The 25549-nt window shown below is 42.2% G+C and overlaps 1 protein-coding gene across 1 annotated transcript in view; it reads left to right on the top strand.

Moving 5' to 3' along the window:
• The window catches only part of GTF2F2 (general transcription factor IIF subunit 2), a 268355-nt gene that overhangs the window by 121351 nt on the left and 121455 nt on the right, over positions 1-25549 (top strand). The window contains exon 6 of the mRNA XM_068265221.1: positions 7031-7112. Within this exon, the coding sequence (XP_068121322.1) occupies positions 7031-7112 (82 nt within the window). The remainder of the gene's footprint in view (positions 1-7030; positions 7113-25549) is intronic.

The raw sequence follows: 25549 nt of genomic DNA, 5'->3' as shown, positions 1-25549 counted from the left end.
CCTGAATGTTGTTTTTCTTTATTGTGTGTCATGTTATGTTTATTGTTAGCATTTTATATTTTTATATAGAAATCAGACCCAAAGTAACTAATTATCTTATTTAAACAAATGATATGAAAAAAGTGTTATCTTCCAATTTTGTACTAGAACTGGGAAAACTGTCTGGAGTTGTAATGTAAACCTTGGACTGTTGGTTTAATAGTTGCCAGGCCACCTCTGTATAACCATGACCTGTTGCTCTGTACAGAAACCTGAATATGTAAAAGACAAGAGAGTGGGTTTTCTGCAAGCTTTTTAGAGCGTGTTTAAAGAGACACTGAAGCGAAAAAAAATATATGATATAATAAATTGGTTGTGTACTATGAATAATTACTAGAAGATTAGCAGCAAAGAAAATATTCTCATATTTTTATTTTCAGGTATATAGTGTTTTTTCTAACATTGCATCATTCTCTAATATGTGCAGATTACACAACACTCAGCATTCAAAATGATTCTTTCAGAGCAGTCTGTGAACTAATGACCTCTCCTCTGGCAGAGAAAAAGTAAACAGTTGAGATAATAAAAGTCAGAAGACAGCCCTCTCCACGACTTTTGAAAGTCGTAGAAATGAATGGCTTTTTTGCATAGAGATAACAACTGAAGTGTCTTAACTCTTCCTGTACTGGAAACAATTAGACTGATGTATCTGATCTTAATGTTTTATTTCTTAGCTGTGCTACACATACAAATCATAATATCATATATTTTTTTTCGCTTCAGTGTCTCTTTAAATGGCTTCCTCCTTTTATTATATAAGCACAGTATAAGCATTGTGATTGTGCTATGAATTAGCAAGACAAGAGCCTATTCCTCTGCTCTATTGAGATTCCCCTGGATTCTGAAAAGCTTGGTATAGTAATATGATAGCTCTGTTTTATAAAATATTAATGGGATTCTCGTTGGAATGCTGAATTGCATTTGTGCAGATCACATTCATCAGGGCTGCGTAATATGTTGGTGCTTTATAAATACAATAAATAAATCTCTCAAATGGTTTCATTTCATGTAAACTATACATTTTTTTTGTTTAATGTTATACTCAAGTTTTCATTTTAAAGTAAAGTTCTGGGACTCTAAATGCCCCTAATAGAATAAATACTACTATAATTACGAGAAAAAGAAAAACCCAAAACCACAGCCTCCAAAAGCAAAATCGGTTTCTTACTGGTCCCATGTACGATTATGCACACCAATTTGCTTGGCGTACTGTTAAATTGACATAGCAGATGAACACTAGCAAAACACAATTTAGGTTTAAACTCTTTGATCTTCTCTACCAAACTGATGTATTTGTTATTAGGAGGTTGTATTATTTTAGGCTTTTTAAAAAAAAATCAATAAATATGACCCTGGCTTTCTATCCACTAAGGGCCTGATTCACAAAGCGGTGCTAACAGTTAGCACGCTGGAGAAAAGCCCTTTATCATGCCTAAACTCAGTTTAGGCATGATAACTTTAGGTGTGATAAGTTTAGGTGTGATAAGTTTAGGCATGATAAGTTTAGGTGTGATAAGTTTAGGCATGATAAGTTTAAGAGCCAACTGCGTTAGCACTGCAGTGCACAGCTGATCAAAAGTTTTACGCTAGCAAAGTCTTTTGCACTTCGTATAAAGTTTAATGGCGCTGCTTTGCGTGCGGGACTTTGCAAGCGATCTAAACTTATCATGCCTAAACTTATCACACCTAAACTTATCATGCCTAAACTTATCACACCTAAACTGGCTTTTCACCAGCGTGGTGCAATGGTTATCATGCCTAAAGTCTCTAACTGGGTTAGCACCGCTTTGTGAATCGAGCCCTAAGTGTCCGTGGGACTTCAAATTAAGCACTTCCTCCCTCTTTACTGCCTTTCTTTCTTGGAAAGTAACCTACAAATAAAGGGATTGCAAAAACAGGATATTGATGGTCTGAAGAGAAGCCTCTATACTGGTTGCCACATTTGGAAACCTAAGTCAAGCAGGTATATACATCTGTACTGACAATTGCTCCACTTTCCTCTGTATATAGACCAGTCGATGTCCCTTCATTTTCTTCTGCTTCTTTGCTGTCAAGTTTGCATGAAATCCCTTATGGCGGGTTCACACAGACTGTTTCTTGGCGGTAAACGATGACTGTGACGCTCAAAGTTAAGTGCTGTCCATTCAAGGGAATGGACAGCTGTTGGCATGATCATGTACCGCCGTTCACGCAAATGCTGCGCTCGATCATGCTGTTTCTCTTCGTCTCGGTTTTCCCTGGATGCTACAGGTAGCTTCCAGCATCAGCTAATCGCGGTGCTTTTGCCCCCCCCCCCCCCCCCGCGGGTGTCAAAACCCTACTCGAAATTCAAGGGACTGGAAGCACCACCAGAAGTTGACAAATGCTTTTTTGCTCACTTGCAGGAACGCATTTGAAGCTTGACGCCAGGTGGCTGGTACAGACGTCTGTCTGAATCAGCCCTAAATCAATGTAGAATAGAAATCCTGTTTATACTTTTTATATCCCAATAACAGTTACATGACTATAGTTATGATTTTCCATTTATTATTTAGGTCAGTGTTTGACAAACCTGTCCTCATTTCTCAGCAGTGCATGTTTTTTCAGGTAACTTTTCATACCTGCAGGTGGTCCAACTAACAACTCAGCAGTGTGGATTATCCCTTCATGTGGTTATGCCCAGAACAGCCACCTAATGTCAGTGGGATGTGGAGAACACTGATTTGGATTGAAGCATGATCTTCTTCCATGAAGTTCATTAGCCAGTGATTAGGAGCCTGAGAGATGGAAAGCTTGTTTTTTTGCTTTCTCTCTTCCTTCATAACAAGATAATGCAGCTTAAAGGCCAGAATGTGGAGCTCTGAGTTGCTGTATTGGCTTCCTTGTTTGATGGTTTTGATGCATAAGAGTATTGCTGTTTTCATGCATATAAGGATTTGGGCAGATTGAATATGCGTCTTTAAAATCTATTTTTTAGTTTAATGTAACCCTTACACTACATAACGTCATCTGTGGCATACCATCGGTTTTCCAGAATTGTTGTTTGCTACAGCAGCCCTGAAAGTCGGATTTTGCAGATACTGAAATGGGTCTAGGTGTTTGCATGAGACTCCTTGTATTGATGCAGTGGGGCAGATAAACATGTCACTGCAAACAGGTTTAAGAGGAACTGTAACGAAATATAATAGAATGCAGTTAAATTTTCAGATACTCCCTTTTACATTAAGTATCCCGGTTTCAGCATCAGGAACACTTCCCATAGCTATATACTGTTGTTTTTCTGCTGTATCAATCTACGTAGGTAAAAAAGAAACAAAGTTTTAGTAAAATAGTACCTTTTAATGGCTAACTATTAAGAGATAAATTATGCAACTTTTCTGGGATCTAGTCCCCTTCTTCAGGCTTAACATTGTACAGACACTACCTGCCAGTGCTAAAGAGTTTCCACGCGTGATAAATATCAGAATGAAAATCAGGGAGAGGAAAGATTTTACAATGGGCAGACACTAACTAAATCCTTTATAAATGAATAGTGTAAAAAATAAATAAATAAAAGAAACGGCAATTGTATTCATTGCTATTTTACCACTTCTGTGGTTTCCTACAGTATATCTACGTCAGACAGGACTTCATTTCCTGCCCAGCCACGTAGATTCTCGTCTCGCTCCTGCTTGGGTAATTGCCGCTGTCCATTAGAGGGGAGATGAATAAATCGGAACGCATTAATCTAAATCCCAGTGTCGATGATTGCTGGTATTAATGAGATACCTGCCTCAATGCATCTTCCGGAGTAACATGCTCATGCATGTCTTCCTGTTTAGCGTACTTCTAGTGCGCTAATAGGAAAAAATGCGCTAGGACATCTTGTGGCCCAATAGTAAAATTAGACCTACATTTTTTTTAATGTATATTCTGGCATATAAAACTAGTTTTTAACCCTTGAAAAGTCGGGGGTCAACTTATATGCCAGGTGTCATTGATTCTGGGTGATATGTGATGCTGATATCCGATGCACGTACGCGACTTGTTGATGTTTAATTACCTAGTGCTGGAGATTCCGCGGTCGCCGTATATGCTGGTGGAGCTCATCGCTCACACTGCAAGGTCTGTGATGCCCAGGGTATGGAAGAAAGAGATTGCACAGTGCCCATAAAACACGCCTCTTCCACCCGTCTGTCCCGTCCTATCCTGTTACCACATGTGCGAGATCTGAGAGGTAGAGAATGAGGTAAATAGGATACAAGGGCGGGCAAGACTGGTGAAAGAGGTGTGTTTTATGGGCACAGCGCAATCTATTTTTCCATACCACTCTGATAAACAGGGAGACAGGGAGACCTAACCAATCTGCTTGGAGACAGGTAGAGCTGACCAATCCACTTAGGAAGAGCGAGAGTTGACCAATCCAACCAGTCAATCACCTGTATACTGATATATACTGGGTACCACATACAGTACAGCACCAGTATCTGTTCATACATAGCACCAGTATATGATTTTTTTATTTGATATGCGTTGAAAGAGGAGTAGTCTTATATGGCAAGTATATCCCAAACTCTTTATTTTAACTGGAAAAGTATACGGTAATAAAAAGACCCACCATTACAATTCAAAATTAACACCTTACCTCCCACCATCTCCCATAGTTACCTAAATAAATGATATGCATATTTTAAAAAAGATAACTAAAAAAATACATAAATAGTTACCTTAGGGACTGAATACATATATGTATGTGTGTGTGTGTGTGTGTGTGTGTGTGTGTGTGTGTGTGTGTGTGTGTGTGTGTGTGTGTGTGTATTACATTAGACTTTCAAATATTTTAGATTCAAATACACACAACTGAAGTAGTTCAAGCCTTTTATTGTTTTAATATTGATGATTTTGGCATACAGCTCATGAAAACCTAAATTTCCTATCTCCAAAAATTAGCATATTTCATCCGACCAATAAAAGAAAAGTGTTTTTAAAACAAAAAAAGTCAACCTTCAAATAATTATGTTCAGTTATGCACTCAATACTTGGTCGGTAATCCTTTTGCAGGAATGACTGCTTCAATGCGGCGTGGCATGGAGGCAATCAGCCTGTGGCACTGCTCAGGTGTTATGGAGGCCCAGGATGCTTCGATAGCAGCCTTAAGCTATGTGTTGGGTCTTGTGTCTCTCAACTTTCTCTTCACAATATCCCACAGATTCTCTATGAGGTATAAGTCAGGAGAGTTGGCAGACAAATTGAGCACAGTAATACCATGGTCAGTAAACCATTTACCAGTGGTTTTGGCACTGTGAGCAGGTGCCAGGTCGTGCTGAAAAATGAAATCTTCATCTCCATAAAGCTTTTCAGCAGATGGAAGCATGAACCCATTTTTGAACCAGAAACAGTGGCAGAAGCGCCTGACCTGGGCTACAGAGAAGCAGCACTGGACTGTTGCTTAGTGGTCCAAAGTACTTTTTTTGGATGAAAGCAACTTTTACATGTCATTCGGAAATCAAGGTGCCAGAGTCCGGAGGAAGACTGGGGAGAGGGAAATGCCAAAATGCCTGAAGTCCAGTGTCAAGTACCCACAGTCAGTGATGGTCTGGGGTGCCATGTCAGCTGCTGGTGTTGGTCCACTGTGTTTTATCAAGGGCACGGTCAATGCAGCTAGCTATCAGGAGATTTTGGAGCACTTCATGCTTCCATCTGCTGAAAATCTTTATGGAGATGAAGATTTCATTTTTCAGCACGGCCTGGCACCTGCTCACAGTGCCAAAACCACTGGTAAATGGTTTACTGACCATGGTATTACTGTGCTCAATTGGCCTGCCAACTCTCCTTACCTGAACCCCATAGAGAATCTGTGGGATATTGTGAAGAGAAAGTTGAGAGACGCAAGACCCAACACTCTGGATGAGCTTAAGGCCGCTATCGAAGCATCCTGGGCCTCCATAACACCTGGGTAGTGCCACAGGCTGATTGCCTCCATGCCACGCCGCATTGAAGCAGTCACTTCTGCAAAAGGATTCCCGACCAAGTATTGAGTGCATAACTGAACATAATTATTTGAAGGTTGACTTTTTTTGTTTTAAAAACACTTTTCTTTTATTGGTCGGATGAAATATGCTAATTTTTTGAGATAGGAAATTTGGGTTTTCATGAGCTGTATGCCAAAATCATCAATATTAAAACAACAAAAGGCTTGAATTACTTCAGTTGTGTGTATTTGAATCTAAAATATATGAAAGTCTAATGTTTCTCAGTACATTACAGAAAATAATGAACTTTATCACAATATGCTAATTTTTTGAGAAGATCCTGTGTGTGTGTGTGTGTGTGTGTGTATGTGTGTATATGTGTATATATATATATATATATATATATATATATATATATATATATATATATATATATATATATATATATATATATATATATATATATATATATATATATAATTTTATGTGTGTGTGTGTGTGTGTGTGTCAAAAGGGTATATTAATATTATTTATGAAATTATGGGCTTGTAATTAGTGATGGATGCAAAATTGACACTTTTATTTCCACATAAAATATTGGCGCCATACGTTGTACTAGAGAAATGTTTTAAATGTTTTAATAACTGTGACAAATGGACAAGTAAAATGTGTGGGTTTTAAATAAGGTAGCATATATTATTTTAAAAATGTAATGGCAGAAAACTGAGATCTTATTTTTCTCATTAAAATGCATTTAGAATAAAATAATTCTTAGCAAAATGTACCACCCATAGAAAGCCTAATTGGTGGCAAAAAAATAACAAGATAGAGATCGTTTCATTGTGAAAAATAGTAATAAAGATATAGGCGAATGAATGAAAGGAACGCTCTGGTACAGAATGGGAAAAAACCTTCAGTAGTGAAGTGGTTAAAGGAAGGGATCTAAGTTGTCCTCAGAAATGTTGTTGATAAAATCTATTCATCTGACGATCTTACTCTGAGCTGAATGTATTTCCACACTGCCTGAACTCTAGCCTTGACCTTTATTTTTTTCCTAATAGAAAAACTTGCTATTGAAGGTATTGTGGTACAGCGAGCTGAATGCAGACCAGCAGCCAGTGAGCACTATATGCAGATGAAGAGGTAAGCCTTGAGTTAATATAAGTGTTTTTTTTTCCTCACGTATAATAATGCTCTTTTGACCTTCTCACATAGCCAAAAGGAATGTTTTGCACATAAACTCTCAGCTGACTTATCTGAAATCACTAGTCTATGGATTTATCTACCCATGTGGATGTCATGAATGTAAATGGTTTGAGGGATTTAGATTGGTAAATAAACAATAATAATACAATACAATAACATTTCTATAGCGCTTTTCTCCCATAGGACTCAAAGCGCTTAGGCTCTCTCAGATTCAGTAATTGGTAGTAGGATGAAGTATTCACACAACAAAAGTTATATTTCTGCAAATGCCAAACTGAACTGGTGGGTTTTCAGTCTGGATTTAAACACGTCTAGGGATGCAACTGTCCTGATCTGTTGAGGTAAGGCGTTCCAAAACGTAGGGGCAGCAAGACAGAAGGCTCTGGGACCGAAAGTTTCCAAGTGGACTCTGGGTATGACTAGATTATTAGAACCTGTGGATCTGAGAATGCGGGGATTGCTACGCAGCTGCAACATATCTTTCATGTATCCAGGGCCCAGATTATTCAGGGATTTAAATGTCAGTAGGCCGATCTTGAATAGGACCCTCCATTCTATAGGTAGCCAGTGAAGGGAGTGCAGGACTGGCGTTATGTGGCAGTAACGGAACAGTCTGGCCGCAGTATTCTGTATCAGCTGTAGGCGGTACAAGACCGTTTTTGGAAGGCCAGCGTAGAAAGCATTGCAGTAGTCCAGTCGGAAGGTAATGAAGGCATGAACTAAAGTTGGTAGATCTTCTGGGGGGATGAGGTGCTTGATTTTTGCGATGTTCTTAAGGTGAAAATAGGATGATTTCACCACAGCAGAGATGTGAGTTGTGAAGTTTAAATCCCCATCAATTAGAGCTCCTAGGCTACGCACATGATCAGAGCTGCATAAATCCGTGCCTCCAGTTCCCAGTGGTGAAGACTGCAAGTTAACCTTCCTGTCGGTTCTTTAATTCTGCCAAATAGGCAGAAATACATTTTTTTGTAATTTTTTTGTTTTGTTTCATGTAAAGCTACCAGAGCGGTAGCTACATGAAACAACACTAGAGGGCGCATATGTCCCTCTAGTGCGATCGTCACCGGCATCAATAGCAAACAGGGGAATGCGTATATATATCGCGTTCCCCTGTTTGGCTTTTCCTGTCGCCATGGCGATGATCGGAATGACGTCATGGACGTCAGCCGACGTCCTGACGTCAGACGCCTCTGATCCAGCCCGTAGCGCTGCCTGGAAGTCATTGGTCCGGGCAGCGCAGGGCTCTGACGGGGGGGCCCTCTTCCGCCGCTGCGTGCGGATGATCGGTGCAGAGCGGCGGCGATCAAGCTGGACGCGCGGCTAGCAAAGTGCTAGCTGCACGTACAGCATTTTAAATGAGGCAAATCGCCCCACCAGGGGCTGAGATATCCTCTGCGGCGGCTTACCCCGAGCTCAGCTCGGGGTTACTGCTAAGAGGGTTAAGTTGTTTTGTTGTCATGCGCTGCCCTCCGATCAGAAGGACTTCAGTTTTGTCTGCATTCAGTTTCAGCCAGTTGTCATTCATCCTTCGCTGTAGTTCACATAAGCAGGCGTTTATAGTTAGAGTTGGGTCTGTCACACCAGGCTTGAAGGAAAGATATAGTTGGGTGTCGTCCGCATAGCAGTGGTATGTCAGGCCATGTTTTTGGATTAGTTTTCCAAGCGGTAACATGTAAATCGTGAAAAGAAGGGGTGAGAGTATTGAGACCTGGGGCACCCCATACTTAAGTGGTACAGGGGTGGACAGGAAGGGCCCCATAGAAACTTTTTTTTTTGTTCTGCCACTCAAGGATTGGAACCACTGAAGAACTATGCCATCAATGCCGCAGTATTCCTGTAGCTTGTTTATCAAGATGACATGGTCAACTGTATCAAAGGCTGCAGAAAGGTCTAGCAGTATGAGGATCGAGCACTCTCCCCTGTCTCTTGCCATGAGCAGGTGGTTGCATATTTGGATGAGGGCAGTTTCAGTGCTGTGGTGTTTCCTGAAGCCAGACTGGAATGGGTCTTAACTGTTGTTTTGTAGGATTTTGGCTTCTAGCTGGAGGTATACTGCTTTTTCAATTAGCTTACCCAGAAAGGGAAGGTTAGAGACAGGTCTGTAGCTGGTCATTGCATCTGGTTCCAGGGAAAGTTTTTTGAGGAGAGGCCTGATGAGTGCTTCCTTCAGTAAACCAGGAAATATCCCTGATTGTAAGGAACTGTTAACAATTTTGAGGAATACCGGTACAAACAGGTCGGGGCAGTTCAACATGAACTGTGTTGGGCCAGGATCCAGGTCACAGGTAGTTAGGCGGAGGTGAAGGAGGATGCTTGATGTTATTTCTTAATCAATTTCTTTGAAGTCTGACCAAGGTATTACGTTGTCTCTGCTAATGGTCTTCGGCACTATATTAGGCTCAGATGCTGTAAGTTGGATGGCGGACCTTATAGCGGAGACTTTGTCTCTGAAGAAATGGGCAAATTGGTCACAGAGGTCCTTTGAAGACTCGATATTAAGTTTTTGACATGCCGGGTTGCAGAGTTTTTCCACTGTGCGGAACAGTTGGGCTGGTTTGTTAACTGCATTTGCAATCTCTTGTGATAGAAAGGATGATTTTTTCCCATGATTACCTGTGGGTAGTTCTTCAAGTGGAGGATTAAGGCATGTTTGTCTTCTGGGGACTGAGATTTGCGCCACAGTTTCAAGTTTTCGGCCTTGTATTTTCAGCTCTTTTATAGAGTTATCAAACCACTGTGCATGATGGTGTGGAGTAAGATATTTGGTGCACAGAGGAGCAATGGTCTCAAAGGTGGAGGACACACATTTGTTGTATTTAAACACCAGAGCATCCAGGGTCCAAGTTGGAGTCAGTCAATTCATCAAAGCTAAGGTTATCTCGGATATGTTGTGGTGTTAGCCCTTTTAAGCAGCGATATTTTATTTGATTCTTGTACTGGTGTTTGACAGCTGGTATTGAGAGGGAGAAGTGGATAGTGTGATGGTCTGACCAGGCAACAGGATTAATTTCCACATTGGCTATTGACAGCCCAGTATGGAATATAAGGTCCAGAGTGTGACCTTTCCTGTGAGTAGCAGAGCTGATTGACTGGAAGAAGCCCAGTTCATAAAAGGCACGAGGTAGCTCTATTCCAAATTGTTTAGAGGAGTAATCCACTCATGTATTGAAATCTCCAAGAACAATCCATCTGGGGTGTTCCAGTGTTAGGTTGCGTAGGAGATCTACAAGTTCCTTAAGGAAGTCCGAGTCCTTTTCTGGTGGGCGGTAGATCAGCAATATGTTAATGTTTTTCTCAGCTGAAAGTTGCACCCCCAAGCATTCAAACGGGTTGGTAGGTCCTACAGTAAGTGGTCTGATTTTCAAAGCTGATCTAAAGCAAAGTGCAACCCCTCCACCCCTGCGTTCTTTCCTGTTGCAGTATATCACGGAATAGTTTGTTGGCACGGCGGCCTCCAGGGTGGGGCCAACTGGTTCAGAAAGCCAGGTTTCAGCGAGGCAGGCCAGATCAGAAGACTCTATTAGATTATGTATGATTGCTGTTTTGTTGTTTATCGATCTGACGTTACAGAGGACAGGCTTGATGGGGCTGCCCTGGGAGCTGAGGTCTGTGATTGAGGACTCCAGGAGAGAACAGTCTCCAGATGTGTGGTTGTCATCTCTGCTGGATTGTGCTGGAGCTATTAGGGTTGTTGCCTGGGTGTACTCTGTAGACTTTGTTCTGCAGTGAAGAACGTCGCAGTGAAGAACGTCTTTTCCCATGTCCTCTGAATCCTCTTTTTGTCTTTCTGAAGATTCCAACAGACTTAAGTAGAATTATTGTTGATTTGTCAATTGGATAAATATTTCTTGGTTGGTATACCGCGAGAAGTGTCTCTGCTGAATATTGATGTTTACACATTAGAATGGACAAGAGATAGCTCAGGTAAACCTGGTGTAATAGAACATTATGGTTATTTATTGTCACATGCTACCTTAATAACATTTAGCACATATTTTAAAGGGAGCCCGAGGTGAGAATCATATGGAGGCTGCCATATTTATTTCCTTGTAAACCACATGTGTCAAACTCCAGGCCTGGAGGGCCAGATCCATGCCAGTGCTTAGGATGGACTGAGAAAGAGAGGAATGTGTTCTGCCTGATGGACCACACCTTTCCTGATTCAGACCTATCAATTAATTTGAGCTGTGTCATAAATGTGTGAGGATCTCGGCCCTCGTAGGACCGGTTTGACAAACCTGTTGTAAACAATGCAAGTTGCCTGGCAGTCCTGTTGATCTTCTGGCATAAGTAGTGTCTGAGTCAAAACCCTTGAACAGGCATTGGCTAATCCATTGGCTAAAACCTGAGTCAGAGTACCTGAACTGCATATGCTTGTTCAGGGTCTATGGCTAATAAAAGCTCATGACGTCACGCACATGCGCAGAGAGTGCCCGGCAACAGGAGCGCGATCTAGGACGCGCTCCGCCGGGCAGCGCAGGCGTACTACTCCGGGTCATTGCGACCCGGAAGTAGTAAGAGGCCCATGGATTTAGAGATGTTCGCCGGCGAACGGTTCGGGAACCGTTCGCCACATCTCTAATTGTAACTCATGCCCTGTATCTACATGATTCTGTGCATTGTATAGTAGCCACATGATTGGCATATTATAAAATTGAGTGAAGAAGTAGGTGTTACTAGCCGTGCTCAGTGAGTGCATCAGTCACTTTTTGATGAGAGAGGTGTTAACACTTTAATGCCTTGAGACCAATTTTCACAACTGGATCTTTACTTACTGTTAGACCGTTGAAAGTATGAATCACAAGCATGTAAAAATGCTTGTCTTAAGTAAGAATAATTCTAGTTTCATACCAAACCACAAACTAGGTAATGCATTTGTCTTGGATTCCTTTGAACCCTAAGGAGCTAACCAGTGACAGGTTCTACAATGTCCCTGCCTGCTGATGTTAGAACTCTTGCTGCTTAAAGGCCTCCTCCGGTGAATGAGACAGCAGTATGGTGCATAAGCACTGTAATACGGCATCATTACAGAATGCTGCTAATTAAGGTAAATCCTGGGAGATTTATCTACTTAACAAGTTCTGCAAAAAGTGGGAAATATATGCAGTGCAGGAGCTGGCAACACATTTGTTACGTAATTGCCCTGGGATTTGAAAAGATTGGTGGGGTTGAAAGTAGTTTTTGTTTGACAGATTAGTAAATTATTTTATGCATACATAAATTATTTTATGCATACATAATGTTCATTCTCATTTGAACAGGTCTGAAATCTAAAAATAGCAGCAACTATGTTAATAAGTTAAATATATACTCAGTGGCTGGTGATTGTTAGCAAATCTGGAAACCATTAATACAGCTGCATGAGGTCCTTGAAGCTGTGATGTGGTCATTCTGGCTTCCTTGTTGAGGTAAATGAGCATATTATGAGAATTTCTGCTCCCCACTGTCCAAGATGGACTGGACAGTGATGACACGGACACACCTCTTCAAAATGATAACACCTTTATTGATCAGTCAAAGGCTGCTGACAGGAGCTGTTGAAAATACCAAATTGACAGTTCTTTTTATAGTTTTCTAATTTTGCAAACATTTTATCACCCTGGGGCTGTCCAGGATACTTGTCATTACAACATAAACCAATCACATATTGATAATTTACATAGGCAACAGACCGTTAATTCGGACCCGAACTCAGAACTTCCTCTGTAAAAGATAAACATAATAACATTTAAAGAAAAACATTTATATGATCCAGCTTACAAAACTCCTGCAACAAATCTTCTGACTTTCATAGAAGTAGACAAAGCGTTTACATATTAGCTGTTTCTGTTCTGACAGCTGAGACCAAATTACACTTATTTTTATTCATGATCTTACTTGAAGATGTGAGGGAATTAGACCGGCTCTTCTCTCTAAAAACACACAGGGAGCATTTCTTTCGGTTTCCAAAGTTCAAAACACACTCAACAACGGTTTTTTTATGAACCAAAATTTTCTTGCGTATTCTTCTTATGTTATTTCTACAAATTGCGGATCATACATCAGACCTTAACTTCACATCAAAAAATGCCTGACACGTGTTTCACGGCCAACAGCAGCTTCCTCAGAGGCACACCGTACACAAAACATCTGTTAAAAACATATAATTCATACATACCATTAGAGACCCATGCGCACATCAGGAAAAAAGGCCACTCCAAAATTCAATAAATTTATCTTATCCGTGGGCCTATGACAAACTTGAACCCGCAAGAACAATACAGAATATATATACAGTGGGTTGCAAAAGTATTCGGCCCCCTTGAAGTTTTCCACATTTTGTCACATTACTGCCACAAACATGCATCAATTTTATTGGAAGTCCACGTGAAAGACCAATACAAAGTAGTGTACATGTGAGAAGTGGATTGAAAATCATGCATCATTCCAAACATTTTTTACAAATAAATAACTGCAAAGTGGGGTGTGCGTAATTATTCGGCCCCCTGAATCAATACTTTGTAGAACCACCTTTTGCCGCAATTACAGCTGCCAGTCTTTTAGGGTATGTCTCTACCAGCGTTGCACATCTAGAGACTAAAATCCTTGCCCATTCTTCTTTGCAAAACAGCTCCAGCTCAGTCAGATTAGATGGACAGCGTTTGTGAACAGCAGTTTTCAGATTTTGCCACAGATTCTCGATTGGCTTTAGATCTGGACTTTGACTGGGCCATTCTAACACATAGATATGTTTTGTTTTAAACCATTCCATTGTTGCCCTGGCTTTATGTTTAGGGTCATTGTCCTGCTGGAAGGTGAACCTCCGCCCCAGTCTCAAGTCTTTTGCAGTCTCTAAGAGGTTTTCTTCCAAGTTTGCCCTGTATTTGGCTCCATCCATCTTCCCATCAACTCTGACCAGCTTCCGTGTCCCTGCTGAAGAGATGCACCCCCCGAGCATGCTGCCACCACCATATTTGACAGTGGGGATGGTGTGTTCAGAGTGATGTGCAGTGTTAGTTTTCCGCCACACATAGCGTTTTGCATTTTGGCCAAAAAGTTCCATTTTGGTCTCATCTGACCAGAGCACCTTCTTCCACATGGTTGCTGTGTCCCCCACATGGCTTCTGGCAAACTGCAAACGGGACTTCTTATGCTTTCTGTTAACAATGCCTTTCTTCTCGACATCCTGCTCCAATAGATCGTAACATACACCATGGCACTATATTGATGAAAAGCTCACACATACCTATATAAGATGTGCTGTCAACCATAGCCATATAGTATAAGCCCAGTATAGGTTCATAAAAAAAAAAAAGTTGAGTGTGTTGAACTTTGGAATCTTGTTTATTTAGGGGTGGAACCACACTACTTTTATTGCGGCACTGTTATTTCTTTCTGTTTTCCTTGTGTCCTGTGCAAGAGTTCAGGTCCACTTAAGTGCTCATTCTTAGAATTCGATGCCCCTTTGGATTTCATTGCGAGGTTAATTTCAACTTAAAAAGAGGAAACTTTTTCTTTAAAAGGGAACAATAGACCTAAGTAAGCAACAGTTGGACCATCTGGGACCCTTGCACAATGTCTGCAGCTGTTTTGTACAAAACGTGTGCTCTTCATGAAAGAAGAAGTTTACCAGTTCAAACAAAGGGCAGTTATCAGCTCAAGTTAAGGGTTCTGTCTGTGTTTTGTGCTTGCAGTATACTATTAGTTATAGTTGTAATGTTAATAGGGCCAAATAGTTAATATGGACAAGATGGATAACTTTGTCAAAATGGCTTGCACATGCAAGAGTCCTGACATCATAGACACAAATGTCTGCCATAGAAATATAAAAACTTCATCTATAACACTACTCCAGCTAGTGAAGTGATTGTGTTATGTGTAAATCTTTTTCAGCCTCTAATGCCTAATACACACGGTACGATTTTTCGTGCGATAGATGGATCCGATTAATAAAATCTGTTGTGTTCGATATTGCTCCCGATCGTTTCAGCGCTCGATTTCTCATAGCAGAGAATGGAAAAAGATAAGAAAAATGAATGAAGATAAGAGAATGGAACGCAGAATCGAGTGCGGAATCGTGTGGAAAAAAGATTGGGTCACAAAATCTTACTGTGTGTACCCAGCATTAAGCCCCATACACATGCTCAACAGCGGACTTTTATGCAGCACAAACACCTTTTGTTGTGAAACAAGTTGAACAACCCAAAAAAAGTTACTTGCTATTGTTGACACAACTGATAAGACGTCAATCCAACTGTTGGATTGATTTCTTACCAGTTGTGTGAACAATAGAAAGCAACTTTCTTTAGATTGTTCAACAAAAGGTGTTTGGTAATTGTGCTGCATAAAAGACCGCTGTTGAGCGTGTGTATGGGGCTTTAGATATGCAAATCTACGTACACACGCTGGTTTGAACTTGTGCACGGGGATGATAAAGAACGCCTTGGCCGAGAATCTATTGTGAATCCAGCGTGTGCACTGTGGATTCACAACGTCTGCTAAAGATCCCCGATTGCATTGTTCTTCCCTACTTCTCTGCCTGTGGGAAGTCGCTCCATCACTCACTGCTCATTCTCCCTGCGTGCTTCCCCAGCATAGCAACGGAGTTACTTGTAGCCTGGGGGCTGGTGACGCATTTGTACAGCGTCGGCATAGCACTCACACTCTAGGTAGTGTACCAATCCACGTTGAGCAATAGAATTGCCTCCATATGTACGGGGCTTAAAGCCACTCAAACACGTGGCAAGATGTAAGGAAAAAATCAAGACATACAGACAAACGCACATGCCTCAGATAAAAGGAACTTACCTCTGGCATGGCAGCAGCGTGTGGAGAGGAGGCGGGTTCAGCTAGGAAAGCAGTGAATAACAATTAATAAGCGGGATGCACACACTTGCAGCTCTCCAGTCCATTTGTCAGCAGCAGCAGAGGGAGCATGTGTGAGAGAAATCATCCAGTGTACCAGTGAACGGTGCTTCTGCCCACTAAAGGTTTCTTCCTGAATTACATGATTCAGGTTTGCATGATGGTAATTCAGGCAGCAAACTTTAGGGGGCATCAGCGCTGTATACTGATACAGCAAACGATCTTTCCCACACTCTGTCCCGATCTGCTGCTACTGACAGGTGGGATCAGAGAGCTGTGAGTGTGTGATCCCACCCCTTAATTATTATTCACTGCTCTCCTGGCTTGCCCCACCTCCTCTGCATGTACTGCCCTAATAAGTGAGCAATGACAGCCGGTCGCTCACCAGAATTAGCTGAGTTAAGCACCCGGCTAATAGGGCTCTGGTAAAACACAGGACATGTCCTGACCTGCCTGTTATGGCTGTAGTAATGACAGAACTTAAAGTCTCAGCCGGTGTGACTTTTATGGACAGCGAATGGAAGTCGGACATGTCATAGATAGCATGTTACATGTTAGAACAGACAATGAGTAATGAGAAAAATTGTGAAACTCGGTGGATTGTAATTCAGCTCAGCCTTGAACATCAACATCACAATCCCAGCCGTAAAGTGTACCTGAGGTGACATTTGATGTGATAAGACAAACGTGTATGCGCAGTGAAAAACCTATAAATAACCAGGCTGTTTTACTTGTTTTATTTTTCTGCCTGAATTAATTTCTAGACATGTAAGTGACAGCTTATGTCTTGTCTGTAGCTTGTGGGGACTATAGTAAACATCACTGATAAGCAAAGTACAGCCATAAAAGTTTTCCTGGCAGAATACAACTTCTGAGGGCAGAGAGAGATAAAATACTCAAACTATTGTCCTTTTTCTAACTCTGGGATGCTTATTAGCGCTGGCACTGAGCAGAGGCAACAAAACATTCAATCTAGTTTGTAAATGGTTAAATATAAAATCATGGGATATCTAAAAAGTCATTTTTAGGAATAGGAGCATAAATACACTGGTCTATCTCATCTGTTTATTTTCACCTCTGGTTTGCTTACTTTTTATTTACTTTATTATATTATTTATTTAAGTTATATTATTTATTTACGTTCATTTACTTTTAAAACAACATTTACTGTAACTCCATTAATTTTACAAAATTTAAAAGGTTTCTAAACATGTACATTTTCAGAAAACTACTAAAGTAAATAAAGAGTATACCGTAGTTCCCCTTAAGATCATGCTTCATTGTTTAAATACAGGTTGAATAGTTGTGGCGAGGTATTTCAACTCTAAATGTTGATGTCAATTTTCTATTTATAAAGAAATGGCTAACTCTAAACTTACCAATTAAAAACATATGTTCTGCAACAGCTGGAGCTAAAGCTTTTTAATGGTTGCCTGTGGAGATTAATTACTAATTTAGCTTCAGACGGTAGAAGATCTTGTGTGGACAGACAATGGAGACGCACATCAAAGAGTATTAAATTCAGTATTGATTATTGGCTAGGCTGCATGGAATTCTGGTCCAGTGCAAACATCAATGGCTGTATTTAATAAGCAGCTCTGCTCAACATGGGGCCTTCCATTGAAAGGGTAGCAGCTATCTGTGTGCTGAGATGTGCAGCATCTGACCATTGCTGCCAGAGCCTATGAGTGTTTAAAATGCATCACAGTATAAATTCTGTTTCAAAAAGTAATGGAGCCTGGCGATAACTTGCAAGCTGATCTAGTCTCCTGTCTCATGTTGTTGTTTAACCAATGACAGGCTCTTTCTTCTGCACCTTTTGTCTGTTCCAGGGAAGCCTTCTAAGGGCTCTTTTCCACTATGAAATGTGATTGCGATTCCGATCGCGATCGCAATCCCGTTTCAATTTCCACCATGCGATTGCGATTGAGCTACTATACTCATTATAGCCCAGCTCAATCGCATACAAAACGCGGCAGGACGACGATTGCGCTTTGACCAAAATCGCATCGCAATCGGATCGCACTAATGGAAATTGCTGCTGCAGTTTCCATTAGTTTAATGTACCTTGCGATTTGCGATCAGCAGCAAATCGCAAATCGCAGGCTAGTGGAAAAAGGCCCTAAGTTATGCAGCATGTTGACTGAAAAATGTTATATCGTTAGGCAATGGTATTCAGTTTTCTTTCTAACGAGAGATGAATTATGGCTGCTATTTGAAGAATCTGAGGATGAACTCATCTTGGCTTTTTTTTAGCCTGCCCTTAAAGTAAATTAAAAGCATTTTTTTTTAATTAAGTGGAGACTGTTTCTATAGATGTTTCTCCTCCCTTTACTTTCACTTACTAGCAAGGTTACTTCCAGGATATTGCCATGTTAGCAGCTTGCACACAAATGCCTTCTCAGTGGGGCGTTGTGCTCGCAACTCAGGGTGCCCTTTTTCCTCTTAGCATACAAGAAATCAATCCGTGGAGTTGCATCACACAGCTTTAGTTTTTTGAGCAGTGCTGTGCATTTTGTTCGTTGACTGCTCAATAAAATAGTTGTGTGCTGCAACTCCACAGCTGAAATACTGCTAGTTTGGCACTTGGCAATAGTCAGTGGCCTAAATTCACAAAGATCATGCTGGTGATAAGGCAAGAGAAAACTTATCACCACACATCAATGGTATTTTCAGTGTTAATTCACAAAGAAAGCTTGCCTTATTAAAGGGGTTCTTGTGGCAGAGAGGGGGTTGGGGGGTAGAAAATAAAAACAGACACTTACCTGGGGCTTCTACTGGCCCCCTGTAGCAGTAATGTCCCACGCTGTCCAACGATCTGCCTTCCCTGCCACCGGCCCCGGTCTAATGCGGCATCTCATCTGACTGCAGCTGTACTCCCGCGTGCATCATCAGATGACGTGAACAGGAGTGCGCATTATTCGTCTTATTAGACGAATTGCCCGGTGCCGGCGGCAGGGAACGGGTGATCGGAGGAGGATGTCGCGGGACATGTTAGTTAATGTATAGACAAGAGTGGCTGGGCACATCCGGTAAAAAAGCCTTTATTGTAAATACTTAAAAGGTTAGCATCAGCAGCACAACAATGCCAGGAGAGAGAAGGATAAGCACGCAAGACTGGTCTACAGCTGTTTCGCACTATGCAAATTAGTGCTTCCTCAGGACAACAAAGCCCCCAAACATCACCCCTTATATACTGTACCTCTTGAAACGGCTGCTGAAGAAATGGAGGACGCCCCATGCAGCGCACCCACGAACTCAACTAATTCACTTCCTGGACGCCAACTGCGTTCCATTCACAGGAAGTCGCGGACCGGAAGTGGTCATCAAACCTCCCTGGGCCAATGAGAAGCGAGCGCCGGCGGCGCTCCGCTCACGGATATTAAAGAATCCTATCTTAGGCAAATTCCGCCCCTAGGTAGCCCTGTACTAAGAGTGACACGCCCCTCCCACTGGTATCACATACAAGGGGCGTAACCAAATACTCAGGAACGCCTCCATGTAACCAGGGAGAGGCGGCGTGCCTAGCAACCACACAGGCCAATAGGATGACAGCAATAGCTGTCCACAACTATGAAGCTGGATGAACCTGCGTACATTCCACCCCCCAATGAACATAAAGGGCCAGCTCACCCACAGGACAGTATATACTGTCCACCAGGGCCGGGGCAAATTACAAAAATACCTGTCCCAGACGTTTGATGCCACTTGCGGGTACTGCTAACACACGGGCTCCTCCTCTCAACAGACAGCCTGTAGGACGAAGAGGGAAAAGGGAAAAAGAAAAGAAAGAAGAAGTCAGATATTAAAATCAAGAATTAATACATATGAACAGAGCATTATTAAAATACAAACAGCTACATCACTTACAAAAATACTGCCAGATCGTTTCGTTCATTGAGTCCCATTGGACCTACTGCCTCAAAAAAAGATATCCAAAAACTTTCTCTACGTTGTAATTTTTTTACCCAATCCCCACCCCTTGAATCTCTTTCCACCACTTCAAGCCCAAAAAACCGCAATTGTGAAGAGTCACCTGCATGGACAATGTTCATATGTTCCATGACCCTAGGACAACCCTTAGCTCGTGGGTTCCCCAGCGATCTACAATGCTCTTGGTATCTATCCTGCATCATGCGTGTAGTCAGTCCTACATAGATGTATTGGCAAGAACATGTTAATGCATATATTATTCCTTTAGTCTTGCAGTTCATAAATTGCTTAAATTTAACCTCTCTTCCAAACCTCAAGAAACGTTTTCCAGTAATCAAAAAGTTGCAGCATGAACATGAATTGCACCTATAATTACCCAGAGGTCTGTTACTACTCAACCAATTCTGTGTACTCTGGCTGATAAACTCACTATGGGATAATTGATCTTTTAAATTAGATACCTTTTTGTAAGAGATGCATGGGGCCTGACGACACCTATCCGCTAGGAGCTGATCCTCCTGCAGGATCCACCAATTGTTCTTAATAGATTTTTTGATTTTCTCAAACATGGGTGAATATGTAAAATGCATAAAAAATCTATTTTGCTGTTTTTTCATCCTGGGGGTCAACAATGACTTCTTGTCTCTTTTAGCAGCTTTCTGGAAGGCCTCAGCGATAACCATATCACTATAGCCTCTAGCAAGTAACCTTTCTCTGAGTTGTTCAGCTTGATCTACAAAATCCTCCATAGTTGTAGCATTCCTCCTGAGACGGAGGAACTGACTGAAGGGTAATGATCTAATTGTAGAAGGAGGATGGTAGCTGGAGGAGTGTAAAATAGAGTTTACCGCTGTAGGTTTTCTAAAGGTCCTAGTTATTAACGACCCCCTGCTAACATCAACAACAAGGTCCAGAAACTCAATCTGGTCTTCACCCCAATTAGAGGTAAAGGCCATATTGACATCGTTATCATTGATCCCAGTTACAAAACTCTGAAAGGAAGCCTGATCCCCATCCCATACCACCAAGATGTCATCTATAAAGCGGATCCAGAGTTTGATCCTCCCCAGGAACACGTTCCCCGTAACAAAGACGTGGTTGGCCTCCCAGTGGCCCATGAAGAGGCCGGCATAGGTGGGGGCCACAGGGCTCCCCATTGCCATGCCGACCTCCTGACGGTACCACTGGCGGTCAAACAGGAACGCATTCCTGGTGAGGACGAACTCCAGACCCGCCAACAGAAACCACTGTTCCTCCTCTGAGTACTGCAGTGCTGGCAAAAACTTGGCTACAGCCTGTAGACCATCTCCATGACATATTCTACTGTACAAAGAAACAACATCAATTGTCGCTAAATGAAAAGAGGACTGCCATTCAAATGAGTTAAGGATGTTCAACACTTCAACAGTATCACCCACATAGGCTGGCAAAGATCTTAGAAGGGGCCTAAATTTAAAGTCCAAAAATTGGGACAGAGACTCAGTAAGGGAGCCAATTGCCGAAACTATCGGCCTCCCTGGTGGTCGATCAGCGGATTTATGGATCTTTGGAATGGTGTACCACACCGGATTCCTCGGATGTTGCGGGACCAACTTGTTGGCAAAAGTTCTGTCCAATGTTCCATCAGCTACAGCTTTCGAAAGCAGATTTTTTAACTCCAAACTGTAGGACGGGGTAGGGTCACAAGATAGTTTCGTGTAAGTGGACCTATCCTGGAGTTGTCTCAGGCACTCGGCCTGATAATCCCCAGTGGCCAAAACTACTACCCCCCCTCCCTTATCTGCTTCCCTTATTGTAAGCTCTTTATTATTTTTCAACCATTTTAAAGCTTGAATTTCAGCTGAGGACAAGTTGTTTGGCGTTGATGGATATATCAATGCTTTGCATTCTTCCGTAACACTTTTCACAAAGAGTTCCACAGAGCCACCCGGTATAGCTGGAGGGTTGAAAGTAGATCGTCCACCTATATGGAAAGGGACAGGTCGATTGGTGTCAACCATATTGGGACCATAATCGCCTGTCAATTCACACAGATCCTTCAAAGCATCAGTGTCCCAATAATTCCAACAATCACCCATTAGGGGGGGCACAGTGATGAAGTTAGGGGAGGTGACCTGAGTCTTGGATTTTTTATGATTCTGAAAAAAACGATGAAGGGACAACTTTCGGGCATTGAGAAACAACTCTTGTTCGAATTTTATGGAATCGAAAGGGGCAGATGGGCAGAATGTCATGCCCTTGGCAAGAAGAGACAGACAAGCAGAATTCAGAGGAACTCCAGAAAGGTTATATACTTTTATTTCTTCCGATTTCGTTCCGATCTCCTCAGTTGGTCTTTGTTCCAGCTGATCTGTTTGAGGATGCCCCTTCTGTTTCCTCTTGCCTCTCCTGGTCTTGTTCCTCCCAAAGGGATATCATCTTCAGATGAACTATTGGTATCTCTACCAGAGGCTAGGGCACCACCTACTGAGCCAACTGAGGTATCTGGGTCTGAGGAGCCCCTGTTCCTGGAATGGCGTCTGCGTCTTTGATGTCGTTTTTTATTGCCCTCATTTCCATTTCTATAGCCATTTCTCCATGCAAAAACTTTGTCTTGCTCATAATCTAAACGATCTCTGATGAACTTATCATTCTTATCTTTTTTTACTTGATCTTGAATAGGGACCAGTTTTTGCTCTATACGATCTATCATTTCTTGTAATTGTTCCTCACTTGAAACCGCAGCAATAATCGATTTTACTTTAGCAATCTCATCCATGATTTCAGCATAATCGATCTCATTCTCTTCAATTACAACGTCAAGAAAAGCCAGGACAAATCTTTTAAACAAATTGTCACATTTCTCTTTAGCAGACGGACGTGTCTTTGCTTGCATGAGCTGTTTGTAAAATCTGACTCCTCTTGGAGCTCTCTTGACGTGCTTATATTTCTTCAAGGTAACTATCGTCCAGTATTTCCTCACCTCTCTCTCCATCACGTTATATAAACGATTTTCAAGGCCTCTCAATTCCTGGGAGCAAGAGGTTAAGTCATCGTCCTCTTTAGGGAAAATTTCCACATCCCGGCGGCCTTCCTTTAGGGCAGACTGTGCCATTTTTAGATGCACTCTGATCCGGCAAAGCCAAAGTAAGTCCGTGCCACCTCAGAAATCAGGAGACAGATCCACCACTATAGAGAGAGAGGTGCACAGGACCACTGTTAAACACAACTCCAGAGTGCTCAAAACCAAAAAATTCCAGTTCCACGTAGCCAGTTAATGTATAGACAAGAGTGGCTGGGCACATCCGGTAAAAAAGCCTTTATTGTAAATACTTAAAAGGTTAGCATCAGCAGCACAACAATGCCAGGAGAGAGAAGGATAAGCACGCAAGACTGGTCTACAGCTGTTTCGCACTATGCAAATTAGTGCTTCCTCAGGACAACAAAGCCCCCAAACATCACCCCTTATATACTGTACCTCTTGAAACGGCTGCTGAAGAAATGGAGGACGCCCCGTGCAGCGCACCCACGAACTCAACTAATTCACTTCCTGGACGCCAACTGCGTTCCATTCACAGGAAGTCGCGGACCGGAAGTGGTCATCAAACCTCCCTGGGCCAATGAGAAGCGAGCGCCGGCGGCGCTCCGCTCACGGATATTAAAGAATCCTATCTTAGGCAAATTCCGCCCCTAGGTAGCCCTGTACTAAGAGTGACACGCCCCTCCCACTGGTATCACATACAAGGGGCGTAACCAAATACTCAGGAACGCCTCCATGTAACCAGGGAGAGGCGGCGTGCCTAGCAACCACACAGGCCAATAGGATGACAGCAATAGCTGTCCACAACTATGAAGCTGGATGAACCTGCGTACATTCCACCCCCCAATGAACATAAAGGGCCAGCTCACCCACAGGACAGTATATACTGTCCACCAGGGCCGGGGCAAATTACAAAAATACCTGTCCCAGACGTTTGATGCCACTTGCGGGTACTGCTAACACACGGGCTCCTCCTCTCAACAGACAGCCTGTAGGACGAAGAGGGAAAAGGGAAAAAGAAAAGAAAGAAGAAGTCAGATATTAAAATCAAGAATTAATACATATGAACAGAGCATTATTAAAATACAAACAGCTACATCACTTACAAAAATACTGCCAGATCGTTTCGTTCATTGAGTCCCATTGGACCTACTGCCTCAAAAAAAGATATCCAAAAACTTTCTCTACGTTGTAATTTTTTTACCCAATCCCCACCCCTTGAATCTCTTTCCACCACTTCAAGCCCAAAAAACCGCAATTGTGAAGAGTCACCTGCATGGACAATTGACAGGCGATTATGGTCCCAATATGGTTGACACCAATCGACCTGTCCCTTTCCATATAGGTGGACGATCTACTTTCAACCCTCCAGCTATACCGGGTGGCTCTGTGGAACTCTTTGTGAAAAGTGTTACGGAAGAATGCAAAGCATTGATATATCCATCAACGCCAAACAACTTGTCCTCAGCTGAAATTCAAGCTTTAAAATGGTTGAAAAATAATAAAGAGCTTACAATAAGGGAAGCAGATAAGGGAGGGGGGGGTAGTAGTTTTGGCCACTGGGGATTATCAGGCCGAGTGCCTGAGACAACTCCAGGATAGGTCCACTTACACGAAACTATCTTGTGACCCTACCCCGTCCTACAGTTTGGAGTTAAAAAATCTGCTTTCGAAAGCTGTAGCTGATGGAACATTGGACAGAACTTTTGCCAACAAGTTGGTCCCGCAACATCCGAGGAATCCGGTGTGGTACACCATTCCAAAGATCCATAAATCCGCTGATCGACCACCAGGGAGGCCGATAGTTTCGGCAATTGGCTCCCTTACTGAGTCTCTGTCCCAATTTTTGGACTTTAAATTTAGGCCCCTTCTAAGATCTTTGCCAGCCTATGTGGGTGATACTGTTGAAGTGTTGAACATCCTTAACTCATTTGAATGGCAGTCCTCTTTTCATTTAGCGACAATTGATGTTGTTTCTTTGTACAGTAGAATATGTCATGGAGATGGTCTACAGGCTGTAGCCAAGTTTTTGCCAGCACTGCAGTACTCAGAGGAGGAACAGTGGTTTCTGTTGGCGGGTCTGGAGTTCGTCCTCACCAGGAATGCGTTCCTGTTTGACCGCCAGTGGTACCGTCAGGAGGTCGGCACGGCAATGGGGAGCCCTGTGGCCCCCACCTATGCCGGCCTCTTCATGGGCCACTGGGAGGCCAACCACGTCTTTGTTACGGGGAACGTGTTCCTGGGGAGGATCAAACTCTGGATCCGCTTTATAGATGACATCTTGGTGGTATGGGATGGGGATCAGGCTTCCTTTCAGAGTTTTGTAACTGGGATCAATGATAACGATGTCAATATGGCCTTTACCTCTAATTGGGGTGAAGACCAGATTGAGTTTCTGGACCTTGTTGTTGATGTTAGCAGGGGGTCGTTAATAACTAGGACCTTTAGAAAACCTACAGCGGTAAACTCTATTTTACACTCCTCCAGCTACCATCCTCCTTCTACAATTAGATCATTACCCTTCAGTCAGTTCCTCCGTCTCAGGAGGAATGCTACAACTATGGAGGATTTTGTA

Source organism: Hyperolius riggenbachi, chromosome 2 (genome assembly GCF_040937935.1).
Source record: "Hyperolius riggenbachi isolate aHypRig1 chromosome 2, aHypRig1.pri, whole genome shotgun sequence".
NCBI classification, from domain to species: domain Eukaryota; kingdom Metazoa; phylum Chordata; class Amphibia; order Anura; family Hyperoliidae; genus Hyperolius; species Hyperolius riggenbachi.
Note: the sequence above shows the minus strand (reverse complement) of the source record. Positions and strands in the feature narration are given on the sequence as shown.